This window comes from Pangasianodon hypophthalmus, chromosome 12 (genome assembly GCF_027358585.1).
Source record: "Pangasianodon hypophthalmus isolate fPanHyp1 chromosome 12, fPanHyp1.pri, whole genome shotgun sequence".
NCBI lineage: Eukaryota > Metazoa > Chordata > Actinopteri > Siluriformes > Pangasiidae > Pangasianodon > Pangasianodon hypophthalmus.
This window is the reverse complement of record NC_069721.1, coordinates 3,420,136-3,438,413: the sequence shown is the minus strand read 5'-3', so window position 1 is coordinate 3,438,413 and position 18,278 is coordinate 3,420,136. Positions and strand designations below refer to the sequence as shown.

The 18,278-nt window shown below is 40.0% G+C and overlaps 1 protein-coding gene across 1 annotated transcript; it reads right to left on the bottom strand.

Annotated features, from left to right (window-relative positions):
- Window positions 1-4,311: 4,311 nt before the first annotated feature.
- Window positions 4,312-17,488, bottom strand: prdm9 (PR domain containing 9). Its single transcript, XM_026934864.3, has 6 exons — window positions 17,307-17,488; window positions 11,423-11,533; window positions 11,042-11,313; window positions 10,878-10,945; window positions 7,791-7,981; window positions 4,312-7,658 (listed from the first exon to the last, which is right to left on the bottom strand). The coding sequence occupies exons 1-6, from the start codon at window positions 17,320-17,322 to the stop codon at window positions 5,719-5,721; spliced, it is 2,598 nt and encodes an 865-aa protein (XP_026790665.3). The 5' UTR covers window positions 17,323-17,488; the 3' UTR covers window positions 4,312-5,718.
- Between the last annotated feature and the right edge of the window lie 790 nt (window positions 17,489-18,278).

Sequence of the window (18,278 nt, the reverse complement as noted above, 5' to 3'; positions counted from 1 at the left end):
TCACAATGGAGTCAATGTGAATGTCCCACTTCAGGTCCTGAGAGATGGTGGTGCCCAGGAACTTGAATGACTCCACTGCAGCCATAGTGCTGTCCATGATGGTGAGAAGGGGGAGAGCAGGGGGGTTTCTCCTAAAGTCTACTATCATCTCTGCCATTCTGTCAGGAAGCTGGTGATCCACTGACAGATGGAGGTGGGTACAGAGAGCTGTGTCAGTTTATTCAGAAGGGGATGATGGTGTTGAAAGCGGATCTGGGATGATGGTGTTGAAAGCGGAGCTGAAGTCCACAAACAGGATCCTTCCATAAGTCCCTGGTCTGTCCAGATGTTGGAGGATTTAGTGCAATCCCATGTTGACTGCATCATCCACAGACCTGTTTGCTCGGTAAGCAAACTGCAGGGGGTCCAGCAAGGGTCCAGTAATGTCCTTCAAGTAGGCCAACACCGGCCTCTCAAATGACTTCATGACCACAGATGTTAAAGCAACAGGTCTGTAGTCATTTAGTCCTGTGAGTTTTGGTTTCTTGGGTACAGGGATGATGGTGGAGCATTTGAAGCAGAAGGGGACTTCACACAGCTCCAGTGATCTCTTGAAGATCAATGTGAAGATGGTTGATAGCTGGACAGCACAGGATTTGAGGTAGGTTGGAGAGACATCGTCTGGGCCTTTGGCTTTCTTTATCTTCTGTTTCCTGAAGACTTTGCATACATCATCTTCACAGATCTTAAGTACAGCCTGAGAAACAGTAGGGGGGGAAGCGACGGGGAGGGTGTTGATGGCTGTGCTGTGAGACGGTCAAAGCGGGTGTAGGGTGTCAGACCAGGCTTTTCAAACCTACAGTAGAACTTGTTCAGGTCTTCAGCCTGTTGATTGGCCTTAGTGCTGGGGTATGGGGTCTTGTAGCTGGTGATGGCTTTCAGGCCTTTCCACACTGATGTAGAGTCATTACTTGAAAGCTGTTTTTCCAGTTTCTCAGAGTAGTTTTGCTTTGCAACTCTTATCTCCCTATTTAGTGTGTATTTGGCCTGTTTGTACAAGGCTTTGTCCCCACTTCTGTAGGCGTCCGCTTTGGCCTGGCGAATCTGTTTGAGTTTTGCACTGAACCAAGGTTTGTCATTGTTAAATGTTGAATAAGTCCTGGTGGGAACACACATGTCCTCACAGAAACTGATGTAGGATGTCACGGCGTCAGTGAGCTCATCCAGATAAGAAGCTGCAGCCTCAAAAACACTTCATTAAAATCACTGAGAATGATAATGAAATAGTCCGGGTAACGCTGCCCTGTGTGTGATCTGATCGGCCAACAGTTCTAGCGCCGGGCTCACACGCGCATCAGGAGGAATGTACGTGCTCACCAGAATAAACGAAGAAAACCCCCGCGGCGACCCCCTTGTTTGTGTCGCCTGGAGCGTTTGTACAGGATCGCAGCTCCTCCGACTAAAACGTCCAGTAAAACGTCTGAATGCTCAAACGTCGGCAAGTGTTATTTGGTGCACTATTTCTGATGTCCAGGAGTTCGTTTCTTGTAAAGCTGATCGGAAAAAAGTTGCTGAAGACAGGACAAACAAAAAAAATAGTACAAGTACCAATAGTACAATAGTACAAGTACAGAGGCTGCCATGTGCGGCGCCATCTTGATGTTGTAAAATCCAAAACACTGTTCAAATACAAAGTCCAATAAACAGGCAAAAGGTCAGGTGAACATCAATACCAAAGCAAAATCCAAAATTACAAACTAGGAACAGTGCAAAGTCAAAAGCCCGAATAACAATACATGGAAATTAAGGCTTGGCAAGTTCAGGTATATGTACACTGAGCGTTACATCGCAGTGTGGATGTGGATATGGCATTCTACTGTGTGGTGGTAATAATACTGTGTGGTAGTGATTGTGTTCAGGTGTGCGTGATTAGACATCCGGTGACAGTGAATGTGACAAAGTCCGTGGGTGTTGGGAAGTATAGTCCGTGGTGGCCATGTTTGCTGCGGTGTGTTCTGGGAAATGGAGTTTCTTGCCAATTCTGGTGTTAACCTGCCAGAGCCCCCTACCCATAAAGGGCTCATTCTGGGAGTCATGATCCTTCTAGGCCTACCTCTAGGATGAAGACCTGGACGTTCTGGATATCGGGCGTGAAATTCTTGGCAGAGGATGGGGTCAAGGACGTCATGAGCCGGAATCCATCCATCCATTCTTCTGGACCATAGCTCTCCCATTCTATAGGCTATTGCAGCTTTCCATTCTTGTGATGGGAGTTGAGCATGGTCTTGACAAGATAAGCTGGACGGTTTGAGGCATGATACATGGAATGATGGTGCTAGTCTGCAGTGTTGTGGTAAATCAAGCTTATACATAACCTTGTTGATTTGTTTTAGGATCTTGTATGGGCCTATGTATCTGGGGTTGTTTCTTATACCCTTGGGTGTTTCTTAAGTCTTTGGTGGCCAACCAAACTCGGTCCCCAGGTTGATATTGTGGTGTTTCCCCTCAGTGACAGTCTGCAATATCTTTGTTTACTTGGGCCACTTGTTCCAGTCATCTGTACGCTTTCCCACACTTGTTCACTTCTTTTATGATGTTAGGCTTACTGTCACCCCTAATATTTCAAGAAAACTAGACCAGACTCTTGATGTGAACTGCATGCCTCTGTCACTGACAATGTCCTCCGGGAAGTATTGAAATACATGAGTGAAGATTAGTTCTCATGTAGTGAAGGCTGTGGGTAAATCAGGCAGGGGAATGATGCGTAGTGACTTAGAAAATTGATCAATGATTACCATGATGATGGTATTGTTACATGAATCTGGGAGATCTGTGAAGCTATCAGCAAGATGAGACCATGGTCGCTGTGGTGTAGGTAGGGGCATAAGTTTCCCTACTGGTAGGGTTTGGGGGACCTTGGCTTATGCACATGCGGTGCCTGAAGAGACGAACCGGTGCACATCCGTCAGCATGTTGGGCCACTGATATCTGGTCCGTAAAAGGTGATATTAAACTGTATGGGTTCAGGATGGCTAATCATGGGCTGTGAGATCCGGTTTCCTCTGGGCATTTGCCCAGATGAATAGCGAGCTCAATCAAGGAGTAGAGTCATTGTGTCATCTTGGCAGGCCATTTGGGTGAGGATTTCTGGGTTGAGAACCTGACGGTAGACAAAGGTGGTTCATTCCACCCACTACCCACAGAGACGGTGAGGAATACCAGGTGTGTTCAGGTGTGTGTGATTAGAAGTCCGGTGACTGCGAATGTGACAAAGTCTATGGGTGTTGGGAAGTGTAGTCCGTGGCGGCCATGTTTGTATGCCACAGTTTCTTGCCGATTCCTGCGTTGGCCTGACAGTAATAAACATAAGCAATTTATACTTGACGGTATAATCCATACTGCAGAAAAGTGCAGTAATCCATGCTAATTATATGATTTGAAGTTGATCAAGTTGAGATTTAAATTTACACACACTCAGGAACATGAGTAGGAATGTTTTTCTGAATTTACAGTATTTCCCTGAATGCCAAATTTCTTGTGTAAATGCTTGTACTAACGATTTACACATAAATCCGTTCGTATCCAGCTTGATCAATGAGGCCCAATATGTGGAATACCTCAGATTGACTATGCAACCTGGGAGCTTTTCTAACTCACATACACAATAACTTCATCAAGGAAACTGTAGTTCTGCTTTGTAGGAAAGCCTCATGAACACTTCTCAGTCATCAATAATTCATATATACACTCTCCCATCAACTTTACTTTTTGTATTGTGCCTAATTCATCTTGGTCTGTTGGAAATGATCATTTTCCACATGTTAATGTCAGACAACAAACAGTATATGCTAATCCAAAAGATGAGCTAGGATTTTGGAAACCATCCCTCAATTTGACTTTGAGTTACCTCAGTTAGACATCAACTTTACTGATAGAAGACTGATAGATACAGCCAATTGTTAATAATACATATTTTGATGGGGGCTGTTTTTGTACACTGTGCACCAGATCACAATAAACAGTGTTCAAAGTGTTCGATATTATGGTGTGATAGTGGAGGGTGATGGTTAAAGAGGAACAAATGCGGCAGAGGTGTCATCCCTGAACAGCTTTCCAATCAATTCTCAGGTGGGTCAGTTCCACACAACATTGCAGGAGGTGGTTTTCACCACCTCAGCAATTAGAAGGGATGAAACAGAAAGATGGTTATGTATGTAATTGTGGGTATATGAAGCCCAGATATCTGCTGTGTCAGTTTATAATGTAAAACATCTAAAGTATCAGACACCTTTCAGATAAGGTAAATCGTGAAGTAAATGCTGGAGATCAAAATCACATTTAACAATTTCAGGTAACATATTTATTATCAATTTTCATGATACAATACTGCATGCACTAATAAGTTGTTTAAAAAATTTAAAAATAAAGCTTTTATAGCCTAAATTTATTTTTAAGGGTAAAACAAATCAAGATACTAGAAAGCTTTTACTACCTACTGTATAATAAAATCTTTTTTTCCTTTTTGATGTTGAGTTTTTGTAAACTACAAAAGTACATGCTGAATACATATGATGCATATATGAATCTGTCTTCTAACTTACAAATTCTGTTTAGAATTTTTTTAATTAAAAAAGGAAAAACTGTAAATTTAACTAAAAAAAAAAAACCTTAAGTGTAAAGTGACACCAAAACATGAAGAAAAAAATTCTCATAAACGTAAAATGACATGACAGTAAAGATATTTAGAAACTTTAGAGTTTGACTGATTGAAGATATGCAATATTGACAGTAAGATGAATGTCAGAAGTTACAGTTACCTGCCTCTGACTTTCATCATCAAAACATAATTCATGAATATTTTCACAAAATGTCTGTAGTTTTGATTGCCTTACTGCTAACTGCTACACCACCTATACCTATTGTACTACTACAGCCATTCTTAGATGAATGGTGGTACATTTGCAAACAGATTTTACTAACAGAGTTTTGTGAAGACATGTTAACTGAAAACTAACTGATCAGGAGGTTTGAGAGTTATTAGAAAAGTTGGTGTTGGTGTATTTGGGTTCATAACTACTTTATGCAGGAGGTGTAGCCAAAGTGACTTCATCTTCATTGATATTTTAGAATACATTTATCACAATTACCACAAAGTGTAATTTGTCCATCAAAACAATTCCAGGTGTTCAGTATTTACAAAAACTTTTATTAAGTATGATCACATGATTTATTTCCAACTCACTAAGATTATCATCTTTAAGGCTTTATTAAATGTCTTTTTTAGAGCTGGAACATCTGGTGAGCTGGAACACCAGGAAAATCACAGATTATTTTAGATATAAAATATCTAAAACATACGCTAGGCTCAGTATGCTTAGTGAACAAATTTTCTTTAGTTGAAGTAAATTTTTGTGTAGCTTTTGCACATTTGCAATCATTTGTTACCAGATGCATTGTTAAATAACTAACATCAATCATTTTCTTAAAGCACCTCTAACTGTTTCAGCTTGTGCTGACATGGCATTTTCCCTCAAGTATTAGACAACATGACCATTGTGCCTTTCCACTTAGTCTAACAATCAAATGCAGAAAGTAATAAGCGTTTCATTAGCATGTCCATGTGGCTACATGCTGAATTTAAAAGGAACTATGTTCAATAGAAAACTTTAGGTCATAACAGAAATTATGTTCGTCAATGAATAAATGGACTCAGAAGAGCCATGGTTTTGGCTAAAGTAATCAAGAGTGCATTTTCTGATGATGCCGGGTAAGGTGGTAACGGCGGGCAAAGCTTTTGCCACACTGTGTACAAGGGAACAGTTTGGTGCCCTTGTGAAGCTGCTGGTGGGCCCTGAGACTCTGTGGCCGACTAAAACTTTTTCCACAGTCAGGACACTGACACGGCCGCACACCTGAGTGCTTCTGCTCATGCCGTCTCAGGTCACCTGACTGCCTAAAGCTCTCACCACACTCAGCACAAAGGAAAGGCTTCTCCCCGGTGTGTGTGCGCATATGGACGTTCAGTTGTCCTGAGTGCACAAAACTCTTATCACACTGTGAGCATGCATAAGGTTTCACTCCTGTGTGAATGCGCTGGTGCTGCTTTAAACTGTTGAACCAGCTGAAGGCCTTACCACAGTCGGGACACAGATACAGCTGGTCCCCTTGTCTGAAACAGGCATGGTTCTTGAAACCCCTAATTGTCTGAAAGGTTTTGGAGCATTGAGTGCAGCTATGTTCCTTGGACGGCATATCGCCCTCATTAAAGCTCAGGTACTTTGTAGTCATCTCTGGGTGGTGGCGGCGGATGTGCTTGTACAGGTATCGCTCGCCGGTAAAGGAGAAGGGGCAGTGGCTGCAGGGGTAGATAGTGGCATTGGCCAGTGCTGTGCTCTGGCGATGGGCTCTGTGGCGCGAGTGACTTTCCTGATGGCGCTTCAGGCCCGATGACTGGGTGAAGGACTTAAGGCACAGTGTGCAGCAATAAGGCCTCTCTTTGGCATGGATGGTACGTTCATGTCGCCGCAGGTTGCACAGACGGTTGAAATAGAGTTCGCAGCGAGAGCAGCCATGAGGGCCATCACCCTGCTGAATGCATTCATGGCTTTTCAGAAGATGGAGGTGGCTGAAGGTTCTTAGGCACTCGCCACAAACATGTGACGAGGTCTCTTGTGACATTTCCTGTGACTGTTTGCTGTCTGCATTGGTCCACTGTGGAACCGCTGTGCTCTCAACGTCAGGAGCAGTCTGATCAGCGTCTGAACACTTGTTCTGATTCTCCTCTTGAGCTGTGTCCTTGACTGGCTTCTGGATGTGTTTTTTTTTTATTTTGGGTGGTCTGCCTCGAGGACGACCCGTAGGTACTTTCCTCTTTTGATTCCCAGCCCTGTTAGGGTTTAAAGCTGATCTTCGAAGCTTGGCTGGGGGTTCATAAGGAGGGTCGTGTTTGTCTGATGAGTTTTCATGTTGCAATGCTGACTCAGCATTAAAAGATTCATTCTCAGCTAGTTTTAGATATTCTCCATGGTGATGTCTTTTGAGATGTCTGTAGAGGTTGAGTTTGGTTATAAAAGAGAAGGAGCACTTAGTACACGGATAGACAGCGTCCTCTTTCTCCGCTTGCTGTGTAATTGTTATTCTCTCTTTTTCACCTTGGTGGGTCTGCTGGTGTCTCTTCAGCCCTGTTGCCTGACTAAAGCATTTTCTGCAGTGGCTACAGCAATAAGGCTTCTCTTTTGAGTGAATTGTACGTTGATGTCTTTTTAAGTGGCATGACCGCAAAAATATTCTTCCACATTCGCCACATTTGTTCCTTGACACCTCTACAACACTTGCATTACTCTGTTCTGTTTTGTGTGTCAAATTACTGCTATTTGCATGTGGTGAATCAGCTGGGTTTGATTGCTCTGTCTGGCCACTGAGAGTTGGAAATTGGCTCTGAAAGGATTTTGTCATTTGCTGCATTTGAGATGGAGGTGGTGCATCAGAGGCAAGTAGGCAATGATCCAAATTCATAACTGGTGTCTGGTCACTAGGCTCAAGAGCTTGGGCTTCCAACAGGTGTGGGTACTCATCTGGGTGTGAGCGCCTGACATGTCTGTGTAGGTAAAAAGCTGCTGGGAAGGAGTACTGACAGTAGGGACAAAGACAAAGCTGTGAAGCTTCTTCACTGTTTCTTCCTAAAAAAGCAAAAAGGAACAAGTATTAAAAATGTTTTTATCATTTGATTTTACATTTTACATTTGAAAATACCCACCAATATGTGTTTAAATAGGAGGTATGTATTGAAAACCCAGTAAATGGCAGAATACCTATAGGTGTGCACTTCTTGTCCCAGATTTTATCCCATGTGGTGCTGAGGCTCTGAGCGTACTCCTCTGCATACCACACTTTCAGTTCTTGCCCAGGATAGATGGAACGGCAGCACCGGAACAGGATGCGCCCACCCTGCTGAAATGCCACCAAGTTTTGCTCATTCTCATTCCGTGAACAAACTACATACCTGCAAATACAGGGGAGTTTATGATAATGATACATATAAAAAAGATACTCCGAATGGTGCTTTTATTTGTTTTATGCTGGTACTGCTAAGCCATAAGCTATATATTTATTTTATAGCAAGACTTGTACAATGCCATTCTGCAAACAATATTCACTGTAGAAAAATGTTTCTGCATCCTGTGTATCCGTACAGAATGTACTAGTTTAGTAAAGTAATACTAACGGCTAATTGAGAGAAGCCACCAAACAAACAGTGCTAAACAATTTGTGTAGTGTTTAGCTTAGCTAAAATTTTATATTCAATCAGCATCAACTTTCAACATTGATAGTTTTGCATGAGAAGTTGATCTGACAAGAATGACAGCAACTTTTGATAGTGTTCTGACAGCTATTCTCATTATACAGTGAAGTTCCTAATTTTAGCAAATCCAGTTTGTTTACTTTGTTAATTTCCTATTTTATTCACTGCTTACATTATATATAGTTTCTATAGCCTAGGAATAGTACTACCATAGTAAAGCCAATACAGGTTAGTGAAACTGAGAGCAGAAGATTGGAAAAAACTTTGCCTGGTCTTTTTCCAATCTTCACCTGTCCAGTTTTGTAAAGCCTGTGGCAATGTAACCTCAGATTCTTGCTCTTGTCTGATAGAGGAACATGACTTTTCATAGAGGAAATTTAAGCATGTGCATATATGACTTATTACAGTGCATTTTAAATCTCTGCTTAGTAATTAATAAAGCACTTGGCATACAGATACAGATGTTTAGCCCTATGAATTTTAGTTTTATTCTCCCACCGGGTCTGCAGCGGTGACTCACCTAAAGAGCACCTAAAGACTGTACATGAATTATTAAAATGCATTATTATTCATGTACGAATGCGACACCTGTTTAGTAAAATGCAAGTACCATTTATGCTTTTTTTTTTTTTTGCCTTTTACATTCTTTCCCTAAATCCCATGAGGAATACATAAATATCAGGAGGGACTTTACAAGAATTCTGGGTCGATTTCAAATGTATTTTAGAGGAAAAATTCTCCAGCCTGTCCCTTTAGGGCTACATAATGTACAAACACAACATCATAACATTTCAGATTATTCAGAAAATATTTGAGGTCATCTATAAATCATGTTGACATCATGATGAGAGCAATAGGTCATAGCAAAGCTGTCAAATTTCATCCTAATCAGCAGCTACTCGCTAGGCAAAGACACTAGCTGGGTTTCCATTCACATATTTCTCAATTTTAACAAAATTTATGAGAAGTCGACAAAAGACGATGCAAATCGGTGAGTTTCATGTAAAAAGACTGAATTGACAAAAGTGATTAAGGAGGATAAACAATACATGGCTGTTTTTGTTTATGTACAAAAACAAAAGATTCATTCATTCATCTTCAGTACCTGAGCAGACTCTTTTAGTGTATTTTAGAGTGATAACTAGTAACAGTGTACTCCAATGTTAAAATGCAGAGCTCCAGCACAAAAAACGGAAATATAGCCAGATCTGTACAATACTTGAGTTCTATAATCTAAAATAAAAATAACAGTCAAATACAGATAGAACCTTACAATTCTGTAAGATGAAATATTGTTTTGGTTTTATAAGGTTCTATCTGACTTATTAGGCAATGTATTAATCTTAATCTTATTAAATAAATAATAAATGATAAACTCAGAACAGAGAAAGACCCTTAGAGCTGATTAGACCACATTATGACCAATAAGTTTTATTTTTCTGATCTAAAATATAAAATACATCACATTAATGGTAAGGTAATATCAACAAGCATGGCCATTTAGTACAGCTTGTAGTACAGTTTCTCATGTCACAAGTGAATTTCCTTATTTGTAATTTTTGGTATAGTCATTGGACCTGGGTTACCAAGGGTGATTCTAGAGTTTTACCCTTAGGGTCCCAATTAGAACCTATAACAAACAGCACATCAAATCCACAAAGTACTCTGAGATTTTAAAGCATTTCAAAGAAGCAACAACTGGGTTGTATCTTCCAGCAGGACAATGATCCAAAACATGTCCAAGTCCAACCAAAAACAGAATCAAGCTTTTTACTTGGCCATCCCCTGACCTATTTGTCGGGGGAGCTGAATAATAGTATCTATAAGAGAGGATCTAGAACCCTTGAGGATCTGAAGAGATTCTGTATTGAGGAGTGCTCTCAGATTTCTTGATCTGTATTCTCCAAGCTCATCCGGCACTACGGTGATTTTGTGCTGACAAAGGGATTTGTTTGTTTGTAATTTAATGCCTTGCCAGCTACCATGGTTATTTTCATGGCGGGAAACGGTTTAAAATGTAGCAAAATATGAAGAATTTACAAAAGTTTAAGGTTATTTTCGATAAAAAATCTAAAATTAATTTTTGGCCTCACTTCATTAAAAATCATCACAATCCATTAAAATATGCCTCAAAGATATTGGACTTTGGCATCAGGGGCATAAAAACAAAAATTTGTGAATGAGTCTGGAGTGGCCTATTCGGCAACCGCTGTAAATGTTATGGTCCCGGTGATTATCCAATAGAAACAATGTTTTCTACCAACAACAGGGTTGATTTTGTGAAGTTTATTTGTTGTTGACATAGGGAGGCTGCACAAACTGCTAAATGCAGGGATACCAATATCTGTGACAAGTGGTAGTTTATCAAAAATGCCTTTGATAAGTGTTTATTATTTTCTTAGGATAAATTCCCTTCAATTTTAGGTTAGATTTTGCTCATATTTTCAGTGTGAGATTAAGCTAATTAACCAAAGACTAGTTGGCCGGTATCATTACTGTGAATACAGCATGTATATTGTTCTTCCTAGGCTAGGTCATTGCACTGTATAGGTTGATGAAGCCTGTGTGTGGGCCAGGATATTGAAAAATTACTTACCTCATCCAATTTGAATGCGTGTCCCTCTCTGCATCAATGTAATCATACTGGTCACTCACTCTGCATATCTGAGAAATTAAGAAATTGAAGGTGTATTTCTAGCTGCTTCAACTGCTGGTGCCAAAAACTGTAATAACACTTTCACAATAACCCTTCACACTTACCATCCATGAATAAGCACTTTCTAGCGCCTTTTCCGTGCTGATGACCTCTCCATCAAAAGGCCCAAAATGCATTCCAAGAGGAACAATTTGTCCTTGATTAAAAACACCTAGTCCAGCCCCAGGAGTTGTTGATCTACCTATGACTAAGCCTTGGGGAAGAGTGAGAAGAGCCCTCTGAGGAACTCCCATAGGTGTGGGAGAGTCATAGGTGAACAGTGGTGGACCATGAACATCACACTGATCTAAATACAGTTTATGGCAGGTTTCACAGTCTGTAAAAGAAGGAGAGAAACAACAAAATGGATGTGAAAAATCTAGTGGTAGGTGAACAACTGTAGACCCAAATGCATATATGGTGGTAATAATGAAAAGAAAACTCACAGAAATGCTTGTCATTAAAAGCATTTTCTTCTTGGCTCTCCCCTGTTTCTATATTGCAGACAGTCACAGAGCCCTGTATTTCCAAATTCTGGTCTTCACCTGATGGCAATGCTGTTAAGAAGCAATATATTTATCTATATATTTATTACTAATGCAGGTAATCAGATAAATATTAAAGACAAAGCCATGCCATTAAAATTAAAATGTAAAAAATAAATAAATAAATAAATAAAAGCATCAGTGACATAAATGCATGATATAGAACTTTTCTGATTTCTATCCTGCCTGAACTTGGATAAATGTAACAAGCTCTCATCATGGCATCTAATAAAATGACTGACTTCATGAAGTGACCATGAAAAAAACTCTTGCAATTGGAGCAGGAGGTTTTTATTTTCATGCGATGTGTAAAAATCATGTTTATCATCATGAAATGCGTGGCTATCCTTATTAACTTCCTGGTCAGGGTCATAACTAAATTACTTAGAAAATATTGTGGGCAGGTACAAACAAAAGTAATAACTGTGAGAGTGGGATTTTATAAATGAAAAAGAAAGAAAGGGAAAAAGGGGAAAAAAAAAAAAGGAACACATTAAGTAGAGACCAAGTATAAACTGGAGTGGCAGAACTTACACACCATACCGACAGTGCTGCCATTTCTACAAACACATGTGGATTGAACAGATAATGTGCACTAAACAGCCTTTTCTTTTCTCTTTAATTTTTTTTAAAATAAAGCTTGCAAACTTTTTTTCATGCGATGCAGGCTTCGGCAAAGTTCATTAACATGATAGGAATACAGACACATCAGGGGTTTGCTCCAGTAGCCTGTTCAAACACTGCCTTACTGAGCTCCAACAGTTTCACTAGTCAGGGCTCTGAGCCACCAAGTGGACTGGCATGTACATAGCACAAAGAAGAACTCAAGGCAGCACATCATAAGCAAGCTCAAATATTTCTGCTTAATATGTTAGACCACATGGCAAGGTTTTGTGAGAGTAGATTGTTATAGTTAGATTTATACTAGCGTTCTTAAACCAATACCACATTGCACTGACACCACACAAATTTTGATTCAGTTGGGCTAGTGAACCAGTTTGACATTCATTAAATTGAAATTTAAAAGAAATGGTGCAGTTCATTCTGTCACTGGGTTAAATGAAACTGTAAAGTGTATAAGAGCTTATTCAGCCTTCTGCAAGCGCGTATCTGCGAAAGCATCCAGCGTGTTGTGTGCAGACGCTCACAGGGTGAATGAGCCTGTTCACTAAGCAGTAGTGTCTCATGAACCACAAAAGTACTTACATAATTGAGACGGCAAGAAAGAGCATAAACAAAGGAGAGTTCCTTGTTATAGTGTAAGAATAATAAATCACAGGCAATATGGCAGAACTTTGTTTTGAAAAGTGCTGGTGGGGGATAAAGAATCCTTGCATGATCAGTAAATCTAGTGACTTCTCATTGGAAGCCTGAAGCATTTTCACTCTTCATATTCCTAAGTATCAAGTGGCTTATGTGTTGAAGCACCTCAATTTGAACTAATTTTACCTAAAATTTTACTTTAAATGAGTTGCTGTGTTTTTGATAACCTCATCTGCATCTAATCTGCCTAACTGACAACCAAGCTGTTCAGTCAAATCTACAGAATCTCCCCACATGCCATGACTGTTTAAACTACCAGCCCACATTGTGTTCAATATGCTATCATCCTATTGTGCCCCTGAACTATCACACAGTGATGATAGTATCACATGTGGCTTTGGAGGGTGTGTAGGCTGCAGTGTAGGCTTGCCACGATATGTATAGTCGCCTAATGAAGAGTTTGCGGAATTAAATTAAATGAACGCATTAAAATATTAAACAAAACTCCCTGAGGTTCTCTAACTGCATTTAGAAGACAAAATGGAGACCATTGAAATGGCCGAACGCTTGATTCCTAAAAGTGACATCTCCCATGTGGCAATACTTCATCTTTACACCCAAAGTACACAGAGAACCTGAAAACACAGATGAAGCGCTCTGCAGAAATTGCACGAAAAAAGTTTAAGCAAGAGGAGGGACCACGTCAAAAATTACCCCAGAGCACCATCTAGCTTCCAACCAGTGCTAATTCGGGTATTACCGGTTTGACCTAGGGATACCCTACCAGTGTGATGTAATGTGTACGTTACATTACACATTACATCACTAACTGGAAAAAATAACAGAAGCTGGTTACAAGTTGGCTGTTTATTAATTACCCGTTAACAAGGTCAGGAATGCTTAGAAAATTGTAAATACGCAGCAACTAAGCACATTATAAAATATAAATAAAACTGTCTAAACTACTCGTGCATGTGCACTGTGGTGAACAGCAGTACTTCCTGAATTCTTGTATCATGAAATTGCCCTGATAAACACCACACTTTCACTTAATTTAAGCCCTGGTTCATGTTTTGTGAGCAAAAACATTCATGGTTTTATTTGTTCGGCAGCATGGACAAGAGAAGCTAAGACGTATCAGAGAAAGATGGCTTTTTGATCTAATTGTGGATCACAATCTTGATTTTATATTTCTTATAAAAACTTGATTAGATGTCAATGGATCAGCTACTCTCCTTAAAGCCTGTCTGCCTAATTATTCAGTTACATACATACATGTTGCTTTTGCAGTTGGTCGAAATACTTCTATTATTTATAATGCCATTTAAAAACCACCTAAAAACAACTCTGGGTTCCTTGGCGAACTCACTGAACTGTTGTCAACCTTGTCAACTAGCTATAATAAAATTCTTCTAAATGGAGATTTTAATTTGCACATAGATGACACACATGATACAAAAACCAAGGATTTTATAACACGTATTGATCAATACCATGTATCTGTCCACCAGAGATCTGGTATGTAGTTTTAGCACGAAATGCAAAGAGTCTCTTGACTTAATTGCTCCTGTAGCAAAATGGAAAACGATTACAACCTGCAAGAAACTCCCATGAAAAATAGCAGAAGTTAAACAGCTCAAAAGTAATTGTCAGAAAGCTGAACACTTGTGGAGAAAAACTAAATTACAGGTCCACTATAAGAGTCTCAAGAAAAACATTTCAATTTTTTAACAATGATCAAGACAATTTTAATTAATGAACACATGGTACTTGTTTATGTCATAGATAAACTTAAATACACCACAAATCAGAAACTGCTATGTTTCATCAATCCAGATATGTGATGACATTGCTTTTTATTTTAAGACAAAATTAGTGATATTTCGACAAGGCATTAACCAAGCAAATATCAGATCTACTGTTCTCTTGACCATTTATTGAAAAACTTTCAGTCTGGCTTCAGTTCAAATCATAAAACAGAGACCGCTCTGGTCAAATTGTTGAATGATCTGCAGCTAAGTGCTAGTTCAGACTGCACGTCCATTCCTGCACTCCTTGACCTCAGTGCAGCTTTCGATGCTGTAGATCATAATATTTTCTTACATGGACTAACACTGGCAGGTCTCTCAGAATTAGTACTTAAATGTGACTTACATGGTTCTGACAGACAGCGCTACAATAGTTTGTGAAGTCAGCCAGATGCAGAAAAACTTGTTCATGTATTTTGTCATCAGAGGATTAGACTTCCCCAAAAGAAAAAAAAAAAAACAACTATCCTTTACAATTACTACAGAATGCAGCTGCTCAGCTCCTAACTCGAAATAAGGAGAGATTATATAGCACCCATTCTCAAAGAATTACAGAGGTTACCTGTGACACCCAGAAACAATTTTAGAGTGCTCTTATTAGTTTAAGACACTTAGCAGAGTGACTGACAAATTACATCCCAAACAGATTTTTAAGATCAACAGATGCTGGCTTCTGTACTGTTCCTTTTTACAAGAAGCATCTCACTGAAACTGCTTTTAGTGACTTGCGCCCCAGATGTGAAATTCACTCCCAGTCTATATTCATCAGACACCTTCAATAAACATATTTAAAAAGTATCTTAAAGCACATTTATACTTTTAAGTCTCATTTTATATTTAATTGCTTATTATTACTATTTTTTTTATCCTAATAGAAGAAAGCTTTTCTAGAAGAAATCCTTGATTTGTCTCAGATACATAACAGTACAACGAAATTGTTTTTTTTTTCACATGTCCCAGCCTGTTACGAAGTTATGATGATGCGCCACCCCTGGAGCAGAGAGAGTTAAGGGCCTTGCTCAGTGGCAGCCCGTCTGTGTTACAGTCTATTTATTATTCCTACAGAGAACACGGAACTCACACTGTTTTTGGCAACTCTTCGCTGTGTAATTCAGTAAACCCTAGTGTGGTTCATGCGGCAGTGACTTCTAGAGGATACGCTCCCGTTAAGTGGGGTATGAATGTCCTGATGTTCCCGACGCGTGGACAGCTCGAGGGAGGATTGTGCGCTAGCAGGTCTCACCTTCACCCCTCTATCCGCGTCGCGACGCAAAGACGCGTTATTGCAGAAGTATAAACCAGACTTAACCCTGAATGGTGAACCATCAGAAAAGCACCGTGCTGAACATAAAGTGATAAGGTCTTGTGGACGGTCCCACACACTCGCTTTTGCACCTTCAAGCCCTTGATCACGCGCGTACCAGCTCCAAACCTCAACGACGTCACTGAGGTGCGGACTGGAGCAGGACCTCAGGGTTTGCAGCACAGGGCTTAAAAAGATCCGCCCGATTTAACCAATTCAGTGTCACAAAAAGGCGAGTTGCTGTACAAACTCGAGCGTCCCAATTTCAGTTTAATTTGTAGGTTCTTTCAACATGTTTGAATAAGAAAACATTTAAACGTAGGCAAAAAGCAAACTCATGCCGCTGTTCCTGCCTGTGTGATGGCTGAACCCGGTGTGTCCGCGCGCGGGACCGCTCATTGCAATGCAGTTCACTAAACAGCCGACCACATCATCACCGCTACGCACAGAAGTGAACTATCCGAAACCAGTAAACGGACACAAAACGATGCCTTAAATAAATTCCCATGCATATCCGACTCTGATCTGCTGTGTACGTTAAGAGCACGAGCGCGCGACATAAGGCCGCACCAGGCCAGCGAGTCTTCGCGCGCAAGCACCATCATCAAAGAGCAGCGTGTCTCGCGCTCACCGGTTTCCCGATAAACATCTCCTGAGTATCTGTTAGCACTGAATCACGCTTTTAAAACGACGCCGACAAAATGCGAACTAAACAAAGCACCAGAATCGTGTGGACCCTGAGCCTTCAGCTCATATCGACAGGGCGAGCTACAGGCCGGCCAGAGGCTTCCTCATCTCAGGCTACAGCAGCCTCTGCTTTAGCGTGAAGCGGAAGTGATAATCATGTAATTATGTTTGATATGTATGTATATATAATTTAACCAACTGTTAACTAAAATGTTTCGGTTCATGTTAGTTAACTAGGTACCAAGATGCTGAGGTAACGTTAGCTTATTAGCTAACATCAACGTTAAGTGAAAGTTGTGTAGGAAAAATAAAATATATTTTGGAGGTGATTTTTAAAGTTATAACAATTAACAAACAATAAAAAAAATCCACGTGTGGTCGCAGTATAAGTCTACTATAAGCCCAAGCTGTGTGTGATCTGGCCGGTGTGTGGAGGTTTGTTTGCTCTGCAGTGAGAGATGAGGCTCCGCGCTTAGCTCACACTAGCAGCGAGTGCTATCTAGCTAACTGTGTCGGAGGTTACAGGCATGTCTACTAATTACAGTCATTTCTATCTAGGTAAAGTAATATTAGATATTTCAGCTGTTTAAAAATTGCATGAATTCTAGCTTTAATAATCAATGTCTGGCTAAGTGAACAGTTTAACGCTATCTAGCTAAATGAGCTGACTTTACTCGCAGTTTGTAATCCTTTAGTAACCTAGTTATATAAACACACCACTCACCTGGACTATCAGTCATGTTGTAACTATTCGATAGTATTCATAAAATCAGACTCGATCTATGTTTTTTTTAAACTTGCGATGGACGTTATCGTTAGCTTTTCTTTACCACGACGGCTAGCTAGCTAGTCCTGCGCCTTCCTCAACAAGGAAGTTGTCAGTATCCTTCTTCTTTAGCAAATGATAGTATGGACCGAATTACTGCCTTTATTGCCACCTAGTGGCCATGAAGTAGATGAGTGTATAATTAAATCGTTATTATCTCGATATTTTCAATAACCCAGTGGTCATGCACAAAGGAGTCTTAATTCTTTTAGTCCTACCTCTTGGTACTCTAAAGCGACGGCCTGAGGGCAACATCTGAAACTTAGTGCATAAGTGACGATCCAAAGTACAAAGAATGGCTTGGGCCTTCCTCAGAACATGCATATGAAATATGTCAGTAGGACAGGTCTGAGAAATAAAAGAGAAAAAGTTTCTGTACTGACAAATATGGCTGAATTGTGTTAAAAACAGAAGAAAATCAATAAATAATAATCTTGCATGGGTCTAAGGATTCTCAAGATGTTTAAACAAACAGTTTTACGAGAAAACGTAGCATCCTCAACACCCCTACCTGCCCTATAGGCAAACTGCAGAGGGTAAAACCTATCCTTAGTCTGCCATAAAATTCCTCCCTTAACTACTTTTTTCAAAACACTTCATAACTACTGCTGCTCTCTCTGTTGCACTACAATGTAACCAGGTCCACTTCCACAAATGCTGCTCTCTCTTGTTTTGCACTAAAATCTAAATATCTTCACACTCACATGTGCTGTGAATGTCTATAGTGTACATATTTATTTTATTTTATTTGTACATATTTATTTTATTGTATTTTATTTTACTTTTTTTAATTACTTGTCTTGTTATGTTGGTTTCTCACACCATGGGTCTGGGGGAAACGAATTTTCAATCCTCTGTGTGTCCTGTACA

Coding starts and splice junctions, on each gene's coding strand:
- prdm9 (XM_026934864.3), bottom strand. Junction 11,314..11,422: donor TTTTAATGACAAGCATTTCT/GTGAGTTTTCTT, acceptor CTTCTTTTACAG/ACTGTGAAACCTGCCATAAA. Junction 10,946..11,041: donor AAAGTGCTTATTCATGGATG/GTAAGTGTGAAG, acceptor TTAATTTCTCAG/ATATGCAGAGTGAGTGACCA.